At 43.6% G+C, this 15,655-nt stretch overlaps 1 protein-coding gene across 1 annotated transcript; it reads right to left on the bottom strand.

Moving 5' to 3' along the window:
- Positions 1–9,329: 9,329 nt before the first annotated feature.
- On the bottom strand, positions 9,330–11,277 carry LOC136422102 (uncharacterized). The gene is made up of 3 exons (XM_066409752.1): positions 11,269–11,277; positions 10,266–10,795; positions 9,330–9,774 (listed from the first exon to the last, which is right to left on the bottom strand). The coding sequence occupies exons 1-3, from the start codon at positions 11,275–11,277 to the stop codon at positions 9,669–9,671; spliced, it is 645 nt and encodes a 214-aa protein (XP_066265849.1). The 3' UTR covers positions 9,330–9,668.
- Positions 11,278–15,655: the final 4,378 nt, after the last annotated feature.

Raw genomic sequence — 15,655 nt, 5'->3', positions numbered from 1 at the left:
GGCCGAAGACGTTTCGGCCCCAGGCCGAAGACGTTTCGGCCCCAGGTCGAAGACGTTTCGGCCCCAGGCCGAAGACGTTTCGGCCCCAGGCCGAAGACGTTTCGGCCCCAGGCCAAAGACGGTTCGGCCCCAGGCCAAAGATGGTTCGGCCCATTTAGTTATTATGTGTATCACCGTACTATGCAAGGTAAATCTATGTGAAACAATTGAACTTTAAGACATTAAACACATTGAACATTACGTCTTAAAACAACCGGGTCCCTTTGTCAGACCACCTATCTTGGTACTTCACGCGCATCGGCAATCAAACGTGATTTTCAATAGAGACCGGGTCCCTTTGTCAGACAACTCATCTGGCTATAAAACGGGAGAGAAAAAAATGATGACTTCAGTCGCTACTCAGAACACATCTGAAAGGCACTACTATGGAGACTTGTCCTGAACATGAAGCTCGAGAATGCGTTGTGTGTCGGGAGACCGAGACTTGTCCTCAGTGCGTTGTGTGTCGGAAATCAGTTCAACTGCAACATGAGGCCTTGCAGTGCGACTGCGGCATGTGTCAGCACCGTGTTTGTGGTACAGGTACGAGAATCCTTATGCATTATCTATCTAAAATGTGACATATAATATAGATCAGCAATTAGCTAGTTTAGAATTAGCGCCCACTTGAAATTGAGAAAGAGCGGAACAAAAAGTAAGATTTTGTAACAACTGTATGTCAAAAGCGGTGGAAGACGAAATACATTATCTCAAACTGCCCAACAATGATCAGGAAAGAATCCATGTTAACCTCTCAAAACCCACTCATTACAAAAACATTGAGTCACTTCCTCTTAGTAGTTCGTAGAATAGCCATTTGTTCTACTTGTCAACATTGTTAACTATGTACACTATACCTACAGTATACCCTTTCTATGTATTGTTCCATGTTGCAATTAGTCCTCCGACAACAACTTGAACTTGCAAGATAAAACATTTAATGTAACAGATAATGGTAATAACTTACCCGGAGATCCATGCCCGATGGCTAATTGCAAAAACCCATGTACTATTCGTATTTATGAAACTATTTGCAATCCCTGCGTCTCGTAATTTATCTCTGTAATGTGGACGATTTTTTTCATGGTATTAAATGAACGATCTACCCTTTTGTCTTAGGAATCGATAGGAGACTCTACCGCCGTATGGTGAGGGGTGACGCCGACGAGCAGTTGGCGACCTGGCAGTGTGAGGACTGCAGTCGGATGGAACACGACCCGACCTCCCAGCCTCTGGCTGAAAGCTCGAGACTTTCTGACGACCTTGAGGAGGATGTGGGTGATTTGTACGACCTCAACGGGAACGGTATGATTTTTTTGTTTGAATACAAGGAAAGAACGTTTCAAAAATTATGTATTTTCATTATTCTAAAATAAGTTTCTTAACTAACATGTTCAATTTCATAACTACTGGTATCCAGTGTTAGATTATAACTTACGTGAAATTTCAATTAAAAAAAATCTTTTAGCCAAATTGACTATTGATTCTTTTATACAATATGATTAAAAATATATATATCTATCCCCTCCACAGAGCCGGTGTCACAGGGATCTCGCACCCCCCGTGAATTTGAACCCCCCGGTTCGAAATCACTAGTGAATTTGCACCCCCCGGTGCGAAATCCTTAGCGATTTCGCACCCCTCTAGTGATCTCGCACCCCCAGGGTGTAGTATGTGTTCTGTTACGGCATTCATAATTCCCAGTGGCTATCTTTTTAACAAATTGATTTGTAACTATAACTGACATTTCAAATGCTCTGTTGACTGAAGTGGGTTGTGCAATGACTATCTGGGAGTCATGGTTCTTGTGTTCAAATCCTGGTGGCGACATTTTTTTTTCCGTAGTTTTTAACATTAAATGACTAATAATTCTTACTCAGAAATGTCATAAGATTTCGATTAAGGCTTCGATAAATTTTGTCTAACCATATTTAACACCCGTCATCCATTCAATATGTGATATAATTTTGTATGATAAAATGTTATTCAAGTCTCTAAAATGATTTAAAAAATCAATTATGAACATTGAAGTAAAACTATGAACTAATCGTACATTCCTCATGGCACAAAGGAAGAATATTACAACGAATCATCGTGCACAGAGAGTCACCATCATCGCGCTGTGCTGAAATACTAGTAGCGTTACATTAGTCCAGGGCATGGGTTCCCGGAGTCTTAGATGTTTGTTCTGTCAGACTCAGCAACTTGTAATACTCTCGATTACCACGTTAAACTAAGGCTTTATTATATCAAAATGCAGTTTTGAATATAATTGCTGCACAGACAGAGCACCTTTCGAAATATTTGGGGGGGGGGGTCAAAATCCCTAGGGGGGTTCGAGGAGGGGGTGCGAGATCCCTAGCTGGGGGGGTGCAAGATCGCTAGGGATTTCGCACCGGGGGGTGCGAGATCCCTAGTGATTTCGCACCGGGGGGTTCAAAATCAGGGGGGTGCGAAATCCCTGTGACACCGGCTTCCCCTGGTGCAGAAAGCAGCGATAGCCTCAACGACTTCAGTCACGGCACTGTTTCATCCGTCGAGGATGTGCAGGAGACATCGTTGACCCATCCAGCCGATGGGCCAATAGAAGACAACGCCGACGAGTCCGACGCGTCCGATACACCTGTCACCTACACTGTGGTAGAGGGAGCGACAAGAAAAGGACGGGACATGCTGGTGAGCAGTACGGGCTACAGTTACACAGTGAAGCCCGTAAAGCAGGGGAACGGACAGACAACACACTGGCGGTGCACGAAGAGGAATGGCAGTGTAGACTGTCGCGCTATCGTGACACAGAAGGGGGAACAGTACCAAGCGGGGTTTCACAGCCACTGCCACCCACCAGAACTGGCGGCAACCTTGCAGGCCCAGGTCACAGTTCAGCTCAGGACGAAGGCAAGGGAGCAAGTCTTTGAGCCAGCTTCAGAATTGGTCGATGAGATCCTTCTGCAGGCTGGACATCACCCGGGACTGCCCAGCCAAGCTGCGTTGCTACGTCGGGTCAACAGGGCAAAGGCGAAAATGAGACCCGAGGAGCCAAAGGACCTCGAGGACCTCATGAACTTCCAACTTGACGAACATTACATTCCAGAGGACTTCCTTCGGGCCGACATTCCGGTGGGAGTCAACCGACGGAGAAGACGCCACCTCCTGCTTGCCACCCGACAGCAGCTGGACCTCTTGGGCCAGTCGAACAGCTGGTATATGGACGGCACCTTCAAGGTGGCGCGACCACCATTCGTGCAGCTGCTGTCGGTCCATGCGTTCCTCAAGCACGATGGTAACATCAAAATGGTAAGAATAGAATTTCGTTGTATTATCCCTTTCTATAATTTCAGTTAGAAGTGCATTGTTAACTCGCACATCATGGCTATTAATGGATATTACTTGTAAAGTGTAAGAATTGTGTTTTCGGAGTTAGTATTGATGTATTACTCAACTTGTAAAGTGTAAGACTGTTTTTTTTTCGAAGTTATTATTGATGTTTGTCCTATTCTGTTATAGGTCCCACTCGCATTTGGACTCATGTCTGGGAGGGCGAAGGGGGACTACCGGGCCATCCTCAGTGAGCTGCTGGACGCACTGCCTGATGACATCCAAGTCCAGGAGTGCGTCGTGGACTACGAAGATACGCTGTGGCGCGTCGTCCCTCAGCTGCTACCGACCGTGCGCATGAGGGGCTGCAGCTTCCACTGGAAGAAGGTGGTCTGGTGGCACGCCCAGCAGTGTGGACTACAGAAGCCGTACATGGAAGACGAGCGGATTCACTGGTTTGTTTGTTTGTTTGTTTAGAATCACAGTTGTATCTGAAGTCTCTGTTGACAATAATATATGTGCGTGTGGTTGCTGATGTGACGGATAGGTTGTTATATGGCCTTATATGTTTTTGATTATACGTTTCAGGTGGTTGCGGAGACTGCTAGCCCTCCCGTACCTCCCCGCAGCTTGCATCCCTCCAGCCTTCGAGGAACTGCGGGCCAAGGCAAGGGGGTCCAGACAACTGACCGAGCTGGCAGACTACGTGGATAACACTTGGCTTTCAGGTTCACTCTGGACCCCACGCCGTTGGTCGGTCTACGGTCTGTCCGTTCGGACCACCAACGACGTGGAAGGTTGGCACAACAGGTTGAACCTGAAAGCCAAGAAGCCCAACCTCCCGATGTACCTGCTCATCTCTCTCCTGCACCGGGAAAGCCAGCTGGTAGCAGTCTACACTCGACAGGTCCCAGAGGGTAACGTGCGCCGGTACCAGCGGGCCACGTACAGGCGCATCCAGGGCCGCCTGTTCGCAGAGTGGGAGAAGTTTGCGGCTGGAGAGACGACTGCCAAGATGCTGTTGGAGGTGTGCTCCAAGATCTTCGGACCACCCGGGCACTAGTACATACACATGTAGTTGCGATGAACGGTTACTGTAGTTTTTGAAACTTTACTGTAACTTTATGTTCACAATTTTCATTGTTATCATGCATGATTCCTTTTTGTGAATCATATGCTGCCACCGTGAAGTCAAAGTTCATCATATAAAATCAAAATATCCACTACACCGTGTAATTTGCTACCGTGAAGTACACTATTTTTTGTAAGTTACAATGTACGGACCTGTAATTTTTGTAACTTTACTGTAACTTTATTTTAATTGTTTTCTATTTCTAGTTTGTATCGAGTATTGTATTCTGGGTCTGGTTACTTAGTTGTTTCAGTGATAGTTAGATATTTTTACTTTAGACAGTTTAATCGCTCAGTTTAATGATTCAAAGAACGTGATAGTGAAAAGGTGATAGTTGTATTTTATATCAATAGTTCCGTTTGTCAATAATCAGTCAAAATTTGCGATGCGGGCTAGAAATGATCCAAAGAACATGAACGTGTTAGTGAAAAGGTGTTTGTTGTATGTTATATCAATAGTCCCGTTTGTCAATAAATAGTCAAAATTTGCGATGGGCTGTGGGCTAGTTAATCTTAAGTTAGAAATGATTCAAAGAACATGAATGTGTTAGTGAAAAGGAAATCGACAACACAATACAATACAATACAACAAAAAATTCCACGCCATAACTGGTAACAACTTCAACATTTAAAATGGTTCGGTGATGATACAATTCGGGTGTCTGAAGACTGTCGGGGAAAATTGCATCTGAAAAAGAAAATAAGAATTCGAAATTAAAGCATTGAAACACGAACCAAATCTCCGTATGATGCCCTGTTGGAGGCCGACCCGTCCTGGCCCTGAGGCCGAAACGTCCAGGCCCTGAGGCCGAAACGTCTTGGACCTGAGGCCGAAACGTCTTGGACCTGAGGCCGAAATGTCTTGGACCTGAGGCCGAAACGTCCTGATTTGGGAGGGGCCGAACTGACCATGGGCCGAAACGTCCGACATTCGACACGGTACGGTGAAAGTCGTGACAAATCACGGCGCAAACGACGTCAGGCCTCGCCAACGAGTCTCTACCCCAGCGTGCCCGATCTGACAGAGGCTTCTGCCTCCAGCGCCGTTTGCCTGCTCATGATGATCATCAGTACGAGTCGCCATTCTCATCTACCGAGAGGCGCAGCGGCACAAGGGCAATCTGAAGAACGTCTCTCCCAGTCCTGACGTGGTCCCTTTAGAGGCTTTAGAGAACAAGTTTAAGGCTGCGAAGACACTGGGTATCCCCCTATTGGTCTACTGGCTGGCTTGGCTCCCGCCGATCGCCATGTTATTTATGTCAAACATCATGTCGATGTCTACGTTCAGTATAGCGGAGGACGTTCTACACATTGTCCTGTTGACTAACACATTCTCGGACTCTGTACGCGTTCCGGTACGAAATCTACCGCGAAGCTCTGCTGCAAATAAATGTTCCGCCATTATAAAAGCAGTACCAGGGAAACAGTCTTGGACTACATTGAAATCGTTCGGGAAAGATAACGGCCACTTCAGATGCCCGTAACTTCAGCCTCATTATGTAGAATTGAGCCATGTTTGCTTGCATCCACAAGCTGAATAAAATTGTTAAAAATACAATTTCATGCACAAGTCTCGGCCTAGTCTGTTACCCAGACTGTTATCTGTATGTGGCACTGTTACTAGTATAAGTTGAGTGCAGTGCCACGTCGTCCTTGTCTGTCAAAAACCGAAGTAGAAAAAGTTCAAAAATTCAAGTTAATTGATGAAGAGAACAGGTGGTCCCCATGGTGCACTGCGCCATAGAGCCCGGGAAATGTGAATCAAGATGGCGGCCGGACTCGGGAAAGAAGGAACACCTCGGGTAAAACTCGTCCTTGTGGGCTGTTAAACGTCCGTTTGGGAGGTAAGCGGCCGTCAGTTTGTGTCCTAAGTTGTTCTGACCATTATGAGGGACATTTTGTGAAGAGACGAGGCGATGTCATGGCGAAATTCGCGTTTTTTCTTCTGAAGCATGGCCATGTGACGTCACACGCAGCTCACCCTGCTGTCAGCTGTTTGTAATTGAGTAATCTCCAAGCAGATATTGGGTGGACATGAACATTGTTCAGCGCGCGTTGGTAATATTGTTCTTATGTTGATATAACTTATAAGTACCTATACCTATAAGTTTGTGTAATATTGACTTTTATAGTTTTGCAGAACATGGCTTTTGCCATATGTAGAAATCAAGTAAAGCCCCAAACATCCAACACGAAAGATCGACTCATATACCTGTGGAGGAAAGCCAACATCGATGCACTCCAGCAGGATATGGTAACATACAGTCGTGAGTTCGCAGACCAAGCACAGCATAATACTGCCTCAGAAAACTGGGAGCTGTTTAAGGCAGCCGTTAGTGGTGCTGCCAATAAGCATGTTCCCAGGAAACGAGTGAGGCCACAATCTAGCAAACCTTGGATAACACCCCAGATTCGCAAAGCATTTCGTAAGCGGTCTGAACTTTTTTCCAAGGCTAGGACATCCAACTCCCATGAAGCCTGGGCAAAGTTCAAGAGGTGCAGGAAGGGAGTTAAGCAGAGAGTTAGGAAGGCCCATAGGGATTGTGTTTCCAACTACCTTGAGACAAACATCGAGGATAATCCCAAGGCCTTTTGGAGCTATGTCAAATCTCTCAGACAGGACTCTACTGGTGCATCGGCCATAAGACACCAGGGGGTGCTAACATCTGACCCCCAGGAAAAGGCTGATGCACTAGTACTGGGAGCCCAGTTTGAGTCAGTGTTTACCAGGGAGGATAAATCTACCGTTCCTACCCTTGGCGAATCCGTAGTTCCAACTTTCCCCTCCCTTAACATCTCAGTGGAGGGGGTAGCCAAGCCTTAATCCCAGCAAGTCCACAGGACCAGACGGAATACCACCTCGCCTCCTGAAAACTGTTGCCGAGCAAATTGCGCCAATACTACAGACAATATTCTCCCAATCAATATCTACGGGAGACGTACCTGAGGATTGGAGAACAGCTAACATCGCTCCAATCTTCAAAAAGGGTGACAGAACAATGCCTTCCAACTATAGGCCGGTGTCTTTGACATCGGTCTGTGGCAAAGTGCTCGAACACATCGTGCACAGCCACATGATGAAACATCTTGACACTCATGGCGTTCTGTCCCCGGCGCAGCACGGTTTCAGGAAGGGTCTGTCCTGTGAGAGCCAGCTGGTACTCACCCTCCAAGACTTGGCCAACAATCTTGACCATAACAAACAGGTCGATGTCGCGGTGCTTGACTTTAGCAAGGCATTCGACACCGTGCCCCACGAGCGGCTGCTAAGCAAGCTCGAGCACTATGGCATTTCTGACCTTCTTCAGTCTTGGTTTAGGGCCTTCCTAACAGAGAGAACCCAGAGGGTTGTCTTTGACGGCGGAACATCTAAAGCTGTCAGGGTCACCTCTGGAGTCCCTCAGGGTACAAGGCCCTTTGCTCTTTCTACTGTATATTAACGACCTCCCCAGCTCCGTAGATTCACACGTTCGATTATTTGCCGACGATTGCTTGATTTATCGAACTATCAGCACGCCTTCTGACGCACAAGGTCTACAGTCTGATCTTGATGCGTTAACAGATTGGCAAAATCGTTGGCTTATGTCGTTCAATCCCTCTAAATCCCACATCCTCCATATCACCCGTAAAAAGCACCCTATCCTAACCCAGTACTCCCTAAGTGGAGAAGCCCTCAAGTCCCACCCCTATCTTGGAGTACAACTGTCCGACGATCTGCGGTGGGACACCCATATCAACTACGCCACTAGCAAAGCCGGCAGGGTACTAGGGGTCATTCGGCGCAATTTGACCCATTGTCCATCTAGGGTCAAGGCCACTTGTTACAAAGCGCTGGTGCGGCCCCACTTGGAATATAGTGCCACCGTCTGGGACCCGTACACCACCAAAGGGATACAGGCGGTGGAGGCCGTCCAGCGCAGGGCCGCCCGAGTGACTCTGAATGACTACCGGCAGAATAGCAGCGTGACACAAATGCTCAATGACCTGCAGTGGACCCTTCTCTCTGAAAGGAGGAGGAACGCCCGCCTCACCTTTTTCTATAAGCTAGTTATTATTAATTAATAACCATATCAATATTAATACAGATAGTCTACTGAAACCAGCCCAGGGGCGAACCCGGGGAAGCCACACGCTCAAATTTCAACCACTTTACATTCGAACAGACTCTTGCAAATATTCATACTTCCCCCGCACCATACCCGAGTGGAACGCCCTGCCTGGCGCGGTTGTTACGGCTCCCACCGTTGAGTCTTTCCGCGCCAGGCTGGAGGCCTGCCCGCCTTAGCCTGGGACCTCCTCCCCCCCTACTTTGCCCCTAGCGGGGTTATCTGGGGGTAGTCTAAGTTGAAGTTGAAGTTGAAGTTGAATTGTATTACAATTTGTAACTTTACATGTACATTTGTAATAAGCTAGTTCGGAGTTGCTACTACACATGTGCAGTGTCAAAGGTGAAGGCCCCCGGCTTGTAAACAGTGCCCGTCTCGACATTGTTTCGATTTGCATAACAAAGCCCAGACGGGTTGTTCACGTCTGGGGGGCCTTTACCTTTGACACTACATGCATAGTAGCAACTCTGAACTAGCTTATTTGTTTTCTTGAACTTAATTGAATACAACATACAAGAATCGTTTTTTTTAGTTATTCTACTAGATTTAATTATTATGATTACATACAATTCCAAAATATAATGATGGCAGCAGTTGAGAACCGGAAGTATGATTTTTAAGGTTTCGATGTTCAATAACATCAGAGGGATGTGATGTTATACATGTAGAAGCACTTTGAAATATCAACAACCACACAAGTGAGATGTGTCATGAGACATTTAGTGATACAACAAGTGATACAACAACGTTAACGGTTTTATTGCTGTTTATGTCAAGACTACGCTGTATACACACATTACAATAGTACCTTTATGTACATAACCCTTCGCTACTTTTGACACCGTAAGATTCATTACTTATAAAACTGACCTAGCAGGAATTTACGTGGCTTTAGATTTTACTTCAGAATACATGTTTGCCAAATTTTGGACAAATTTGTCCAATTTTCCAGCTATAGTGGACTGAATCATGACTCATTTCAGCAGAATCACTTCAACGTTTTACTCCCTTGGAATGGCATGAAGATACCAATCTTCAGCAGTGTTTATGAGCCCAATCTTGCCAATGGTGGATGGTTTAGCGGCGCCCTCTGGCAGTTTGAAAGTGTAATGCTGCATGAGGGAGGTGAAGAACAGGAACAGCTCCATCTTGGCCAGCTATTCTCCCACACACGCACGCCAACCTGCAAACAGTTAAAACTTCATGATGAAGACACAGGGTTTTAGGGCGGACTGTGTACCTAGAACTAAAACATTTTCAGGTAAACAGGTACAGCAGTAAAAGCAGTCATCTTCAATTGATGTGAAGCATAATGCCGTTTCACATACGTTCTTTTACGTGCAGTGGTTTGAAGCTTATGCCTGAAGCTTCCTAATACACGGGGCCGCTGGCTTTACGTTGCAGCTTTAGGCCTGTGTAACTCTGGCATGGAATGGTCGAGTGGCTAGTGGACACGAGACTGAGGGGTCAATTACTAGGATTTCTAGCTGGATGTTGTCTCCTTATTGGTAAAGACACTTAACATTACATGACTTAAATTTTACTCCCTTCCAAACCTTCAATAGGGGCCTTGAATTTAATGAATGTATAATTGTTACTAACAATTATGCTTTCATTGAACTTCATTTGTTACAGTAATTGATAAACTAGTTCAAGACTAATTTTCCAACTTACCCTGGAATGAAGGTGTCCTCCTCTTTAAAGTGGCCGCTGTCGTCCAGAAATCTCTCGGGTTTGAAGACATCCGGCTCAGGATAGACCTCAGGATCGTGTAGAACTGCCCAGATATTGAGGAACACAATCGTGTCCTTTGGTATGTCATATCCAAACAGGGTGGTATCATTGGAGGTGGTATGCATGCCTCCGGCACCAGCTATAGGGTTGATGCGCATCACGTCGACTATTTTCTGTAAACTGATAACCTGAGAAGCACCGTTGTCTGATATCCCCATCTTTTGAAAGGTGTACCAGGCAGGTTTACCGTTGAAGTCCTCCCCTTTCCTGCCCAGAGCCTGGTGGATGGCTGAGTAGCTGTTCAGTACAACGATCAGTCTCAGGGACACCACAGGGCTGTAGGTCCTGCCTAGTTCTGTCCAGGTTAGATGTGGTACCTCAACAAAAAGACACAAGTTATCTGGCACGTATGACCCGCTACTAGGGTCACATGTCTCTGACCTTACGTTCCAGGAGTAGACAGGTCCATTCTATGAACAAATTCTGAAAGAAAACAATCAGTGATTTAATCTTTAGGTAAGATGAAGTGTTGACCGTAAGTTGATGAAAAGTATTCAGAATCATCATTAAAAAATGATTTTCATGTTTATCTGTGTCTGGGTGAATTGCTATGTGTATTTGAATGTTTGTAATAAGAATTATATTTCATTATACATTTCTCTACAATCAAAAAGTGTTACTCATTCAGAGTCTGAGTGTTTCATTTTGTTTATGAGAAATTGCCTGTTATGTTCTGTCTATTGTGTGCAAGTTTCTTGAATATCTTTCAGAATAACATGTTCTCTCAATGAGAGATGTGTGTTAACTTTTTGATGTACTTTCTGATGTGAGATGTATTTTCGTGTGATTGTTGTTTGGCTTGATATTGTACAAAATTAATGTATAATTTAAATGGACTTTTGACTCAATGTAATTTTCTGTTCTCTTTTTTTGCCTTACTAACAAAGCTCATGTGCTCTTCCCCTGACCCAAAGCAGGTTTTAGATCTTAAACAAATGTTGTAAATATTGACTGTTCGTTGTCAGATGGCAGTCATGCAATATTGCTCTGTGAATAGTGTTGTGTAAATTTGACATGATTTTTCTTCAATTCGCACTAACATTAAAAAAAACAAAACTTTCCTGGTCGCAAGTAATTCCAATCTTAAAACGAAATCAGATATTGCTGTCAGCTCTGTTGAGTCACAATACAGGATCTGTCCTTGGTGCTGACATTCTGATTTTTCTGAATATGTTTTTCTTTTACACCCCAGGTTATTGGAAGCTGATGCTGTATACCTGACCATGTTGCTGTGAGACCTGTCTATATCCTGTGTGCCTGTCCATATTCCTATGTGGGGCCTGTCTGTATCCTGTGTGCCTGTCCATATTCCAGGAGGATTTGCCTGTATTCCCATGGGACCTGTCAGCCATCCACAAGAGTACATCGGACTTTGACTGTGAGTTGGCTTTAATTTTCAGAACTCTTTCAAATATGGGGTCTGCATGCTGCAAGGCGTAATCAGCAGTTTGAATGTTGCGCAGTTATAGAAGCCATACTGCTCAGATGAACGATAAGATAGTCTGTGCATTATGCGTGAAACGTCCAACCAGCGTGAATGAAGCGTAATACAGGGCCGTTGCTTTCCGCGTCTTGCCGTTTAATGTTGAACTTTGTACATTTCAAAGTCGGGTCACTCGGAACAACATCAAATGCGAAACATCCAGCCTACACAAATGAAGCGTAATACATGGTCGCTGCTTTCCAGAATTTATTGCAAAGCGTGAAAGGGACCTCCCATGCAGACCCCTAGAAATGGCAATGAAAAATGTTGTGAAAGGGCATTTCTTTGAACCTCTGAATTTTTAGTTCCAACCACTACTGTTAAAACTCAGGCCCTCCCTTCTGTTCATTGTCATTTCTGAAAGAATTCACCTTATACTAACATCTAGTTTAAGGTTGTGACTAATATTTTATTGCAGATATGGTGGAGAACACAGTACATTTTCCTAAATGGAAGAAAGCACTTGCAACGTTGTTTTTTCATTCTGTATGGCAATGGGGTGTATCTTTGATATCATTTGCAATCTGACTGTTTTCCCTGATATCCTCTTCATTACATTAGACTCCATCATTTTGACCTTTTTTTTCTGAAATAAAAATTGTCCATGGAGAAAGAAACAAAATGTTCATCGTGAAGCAAATTAGTATCAAAGCAACAAAATATTAGGGATGAATCTAAGTGTAATGCAACTATTGTGGAAAATAAGTACCGGTAAGTTGCAGTGATGCTAAAGAATGACAGATAGGAAATGATAAAAAGTTGCCAACATGTATATGGCAGCAATACAATATCTTTGCGATTATGAAAATTTGATTTGTAAAATTATCATCATAGCTTGTTGCTGTTTCTCTCCACCCAGTCCAGTGCAGTGCAGATTTGTTAGGAAATAAAAGCCACAAGACTTAGTCTAAAGTTCCACCCTGCTTCACTCAGAAGCTATATGTAGATCACTGTACAAGCACTGTACCAAAACTACTGATATTTCACATGACGATTTAGACTTCTGTATTGTTGTTTGACATCAAACAATGTAATTGTGAAGGAAGATAGCAATATAAACCTGAAGGACAAAAAGAGGTTGAAATATAGTCAAGGCTAATTTCGCACTTTGTTTCTCTCAATGATATGAGTGATGAAGTGGATTTCAGGGAAAATACTTTCAAATTGGTTACATGATGATTGTTGGAAATGTGTCCCATTGCTTTACAGAAAATGCAAAAGGCAATGTTGTGCTTTCTGTGAGTGAAATGTACTACAGGTAAGCTGTGTTTGATGTTTGACAGAGAGGAATTGAACTAAGGAATCAGCAAAACAAAAATGCATATTGGATTATTTTCAAAACTACATTATGGATTTATAGACATTTTGCCCAGTGCAGATGGCAATTCATGGTTTCTATGTTGTTGACATCATGTGAAAATGAACATTTAGTAAATATTTGTCATGAGTATGTCTTCCAAATCTTGGCAACTTAAAAAGTAATTTTATATGACAGTGTGTGCATCCACAATTTGATGCCTCAGGAACACAGTTTGGTAAGTATTGTACAGAATGCATGTACTAAATGTATCATTGACTTTTATTCAAACTATGGTGCATTGTACAGTACAGGCTTCGGGACATGCATCAAATCCCGGGATTTTGTGTGACTTGCACGTAACTATTCATGTGAGACCTTAAAACCTTTGTAGGCTCTGAACTTGCCCGAGTTCAAGATAAACTTAATCTACTGTGTTAGCTAAACCTTTTGAGAGGTCTGTGAACCCCAAACTTGCAAACTATTTTGAATGTTCTTAACCCTTAAGCTGCCAGAGACCTACCAAAGACAACATTACGCTTTGGCAGACAGCATACTGTGCTCAATAAAGATTGGTCTCTACCTGTACACTGTCTAATTACTGTGAATCCATTCAAGTTCCCGGGAATTTGATTTCGCGTCGCGGCATAGCTATTGTCACATACTGCTGCAATAATAAAAGACCGGCGTCTTTACGTCACATTCAGTCGGAAACCAAACAGCGACTCGGCAATGGCTATAGACGCGTAGGTGGACATACATGCAGCAGTCGCTTTCTTGGGTAATAAATACACAAAAGCAATAAAACATTTTCCACAATGCTTCCAAATCATCTACTCTAGCAAATATTCGCATCTGGACCATAAAGTTCCTGAGAATTCTACAATATCAAACACTGGTCCATTTAAATCGGGAAAGACAGTAGCCAATTAGAATCTCCAGCAAAATTGATGTTCTTCCATCAAGTTTGACATCAGTGTGTAGCTCTTGGTGTAACAAGTACAGTGATGTAAAAATTATCATTCTGCAATGTTCATAGCTTTAGATATCATTAGTAAAATGTCAGAAGGCCACAGGCTATTTAGGAAATTATTTCAGAATCACATGAAGAAATACGCACTCAGATTACTGCAGTTTGAGTTTGAGTTTATGACTACTAGGCTAATATGCTAATATGCTAATCCATTGCAACATAACATTCCCCATTCTGAGACTATATAAAGAATATAATACACCTATTTTTGCCTCCAACTTCTATCCCGTTCACAAATAAAATTGACCATTGTCAGCTCCACAACAGATGTCGAAATTTCCAACACTGCGTTTACTTCCGTCGCCGTTGAGTTAATTCCCCCTGGGACAATGCATACTTGCTGTTTCATGTGCACGCCGTCACTTTTGCCACTGAATGCAGAATCGTCGATCATGGAATTGAGTATTTTTCACCAGAATCTGTAGTATCAAGCTCCCCAAACACATATTTGTACGTAAACCCAGACAGTTGGGCATTAAAACTGGGAATTTATTGCCGAAAACAACAAAAAGAAGCTTGGCAGATGACACGGGCGCCATGTTGGTTACGTCATGGCCGCAAGGGATCATGGGATGATGTAATCAGTGATTTTGCAATACCCTTTGCCCTCTAGTCTCCCAGTCGGGAACAAACTTAAGCAGCACTATTTGCAAGTGTTTGTAAACCGGTTGTAACTGGGAGCAGCAGCTTAGTGTTAAAAATTGCAAAGAAATATGTCCAAACTGTTTGGGAACTGCACTAGGCTCAATTTAACATGGCCTGATTATTTAGGTCTCTCGCCACAATTAGCATCTCGCGGTAGTCCTACAAGTCCCTCGTAAAATCCCAGGGTACGTCCGGCGAAATCTCGCATGACTTTGATACATATCCCAAAGCCTGTACACTGTACAACAATAATTGTCGTCACTTGTCGTTGCTCATCTTGCATAGTGACATAGCTTAACCGTTTACCCTGTTTTCCTTATCATTTGACCTTATTACACTACTCATTTTTTTAATGTATTTCTTTTAGTATTTGATGTCTTTCATTTATTGTTTTTATCTCAACTTTGTAAATTTTCTGGGGGAGTCGGCCTCGTAGAGGAACTAGATTCCTGTTGCCGGCGCCCCTCAGATTGTACGCAATCTGTGAATTTGAATAAATAAATAAATAAATAAATAATGAGATATGCAAGTTGACCAATAAATAGTTAACAGTCAAGCCTGTCGTGACCACCCTCGTTACCTGGTACCATACACTACTGAAGCTAAATGAAAACATGTCGATATTCTGCACGGCATATTTCAGACTGGTTGCAAGTTCGATGAAATGACCAAAGCTGCAGGGTTAAGGTCGTTTTTACAAATCTTCTAAGAAAAAAAATAGCATTTACGTTCATCACAAGCTATATCGTGAGGCGTTGCGTTTTAGGCAGTAATTTTGTGTATACATATACATTATTCTTATGTCATTCGTA

Source organism: Branchiostoma lanceolatum, chromosome 16 (assembly GCF_035083965.1).
Source record: "Branchiostoma lanceolatum isolate klBraLanc5 chromosome 16, klBraLanc5.hap2, whole genome shotgun sequence".
Taxonomy (NCBI): Eukaryota; Metazoa; Chordata; class Leptocardii; order Amphioxiformes; family Branchiostomatidae; genus Branchiostoma; species Branchiostoma lanceolatum.
This window is presented reverse-complemented; position numbering and strand designations above follow the sequence as displayed.

Excerpts from the sequence above, each read along its gene's own strand:
- LOC136422102 (XM_066409752.1), bottom strand. Across the intron at positions 9,775-10,265 it reads GAGGACACCTTCATTCCAGG|GTTGGCGTGCGTGTGTGGGA; the intron begins GTAAGTTGGAAA and ends AACTGTTTGCAG.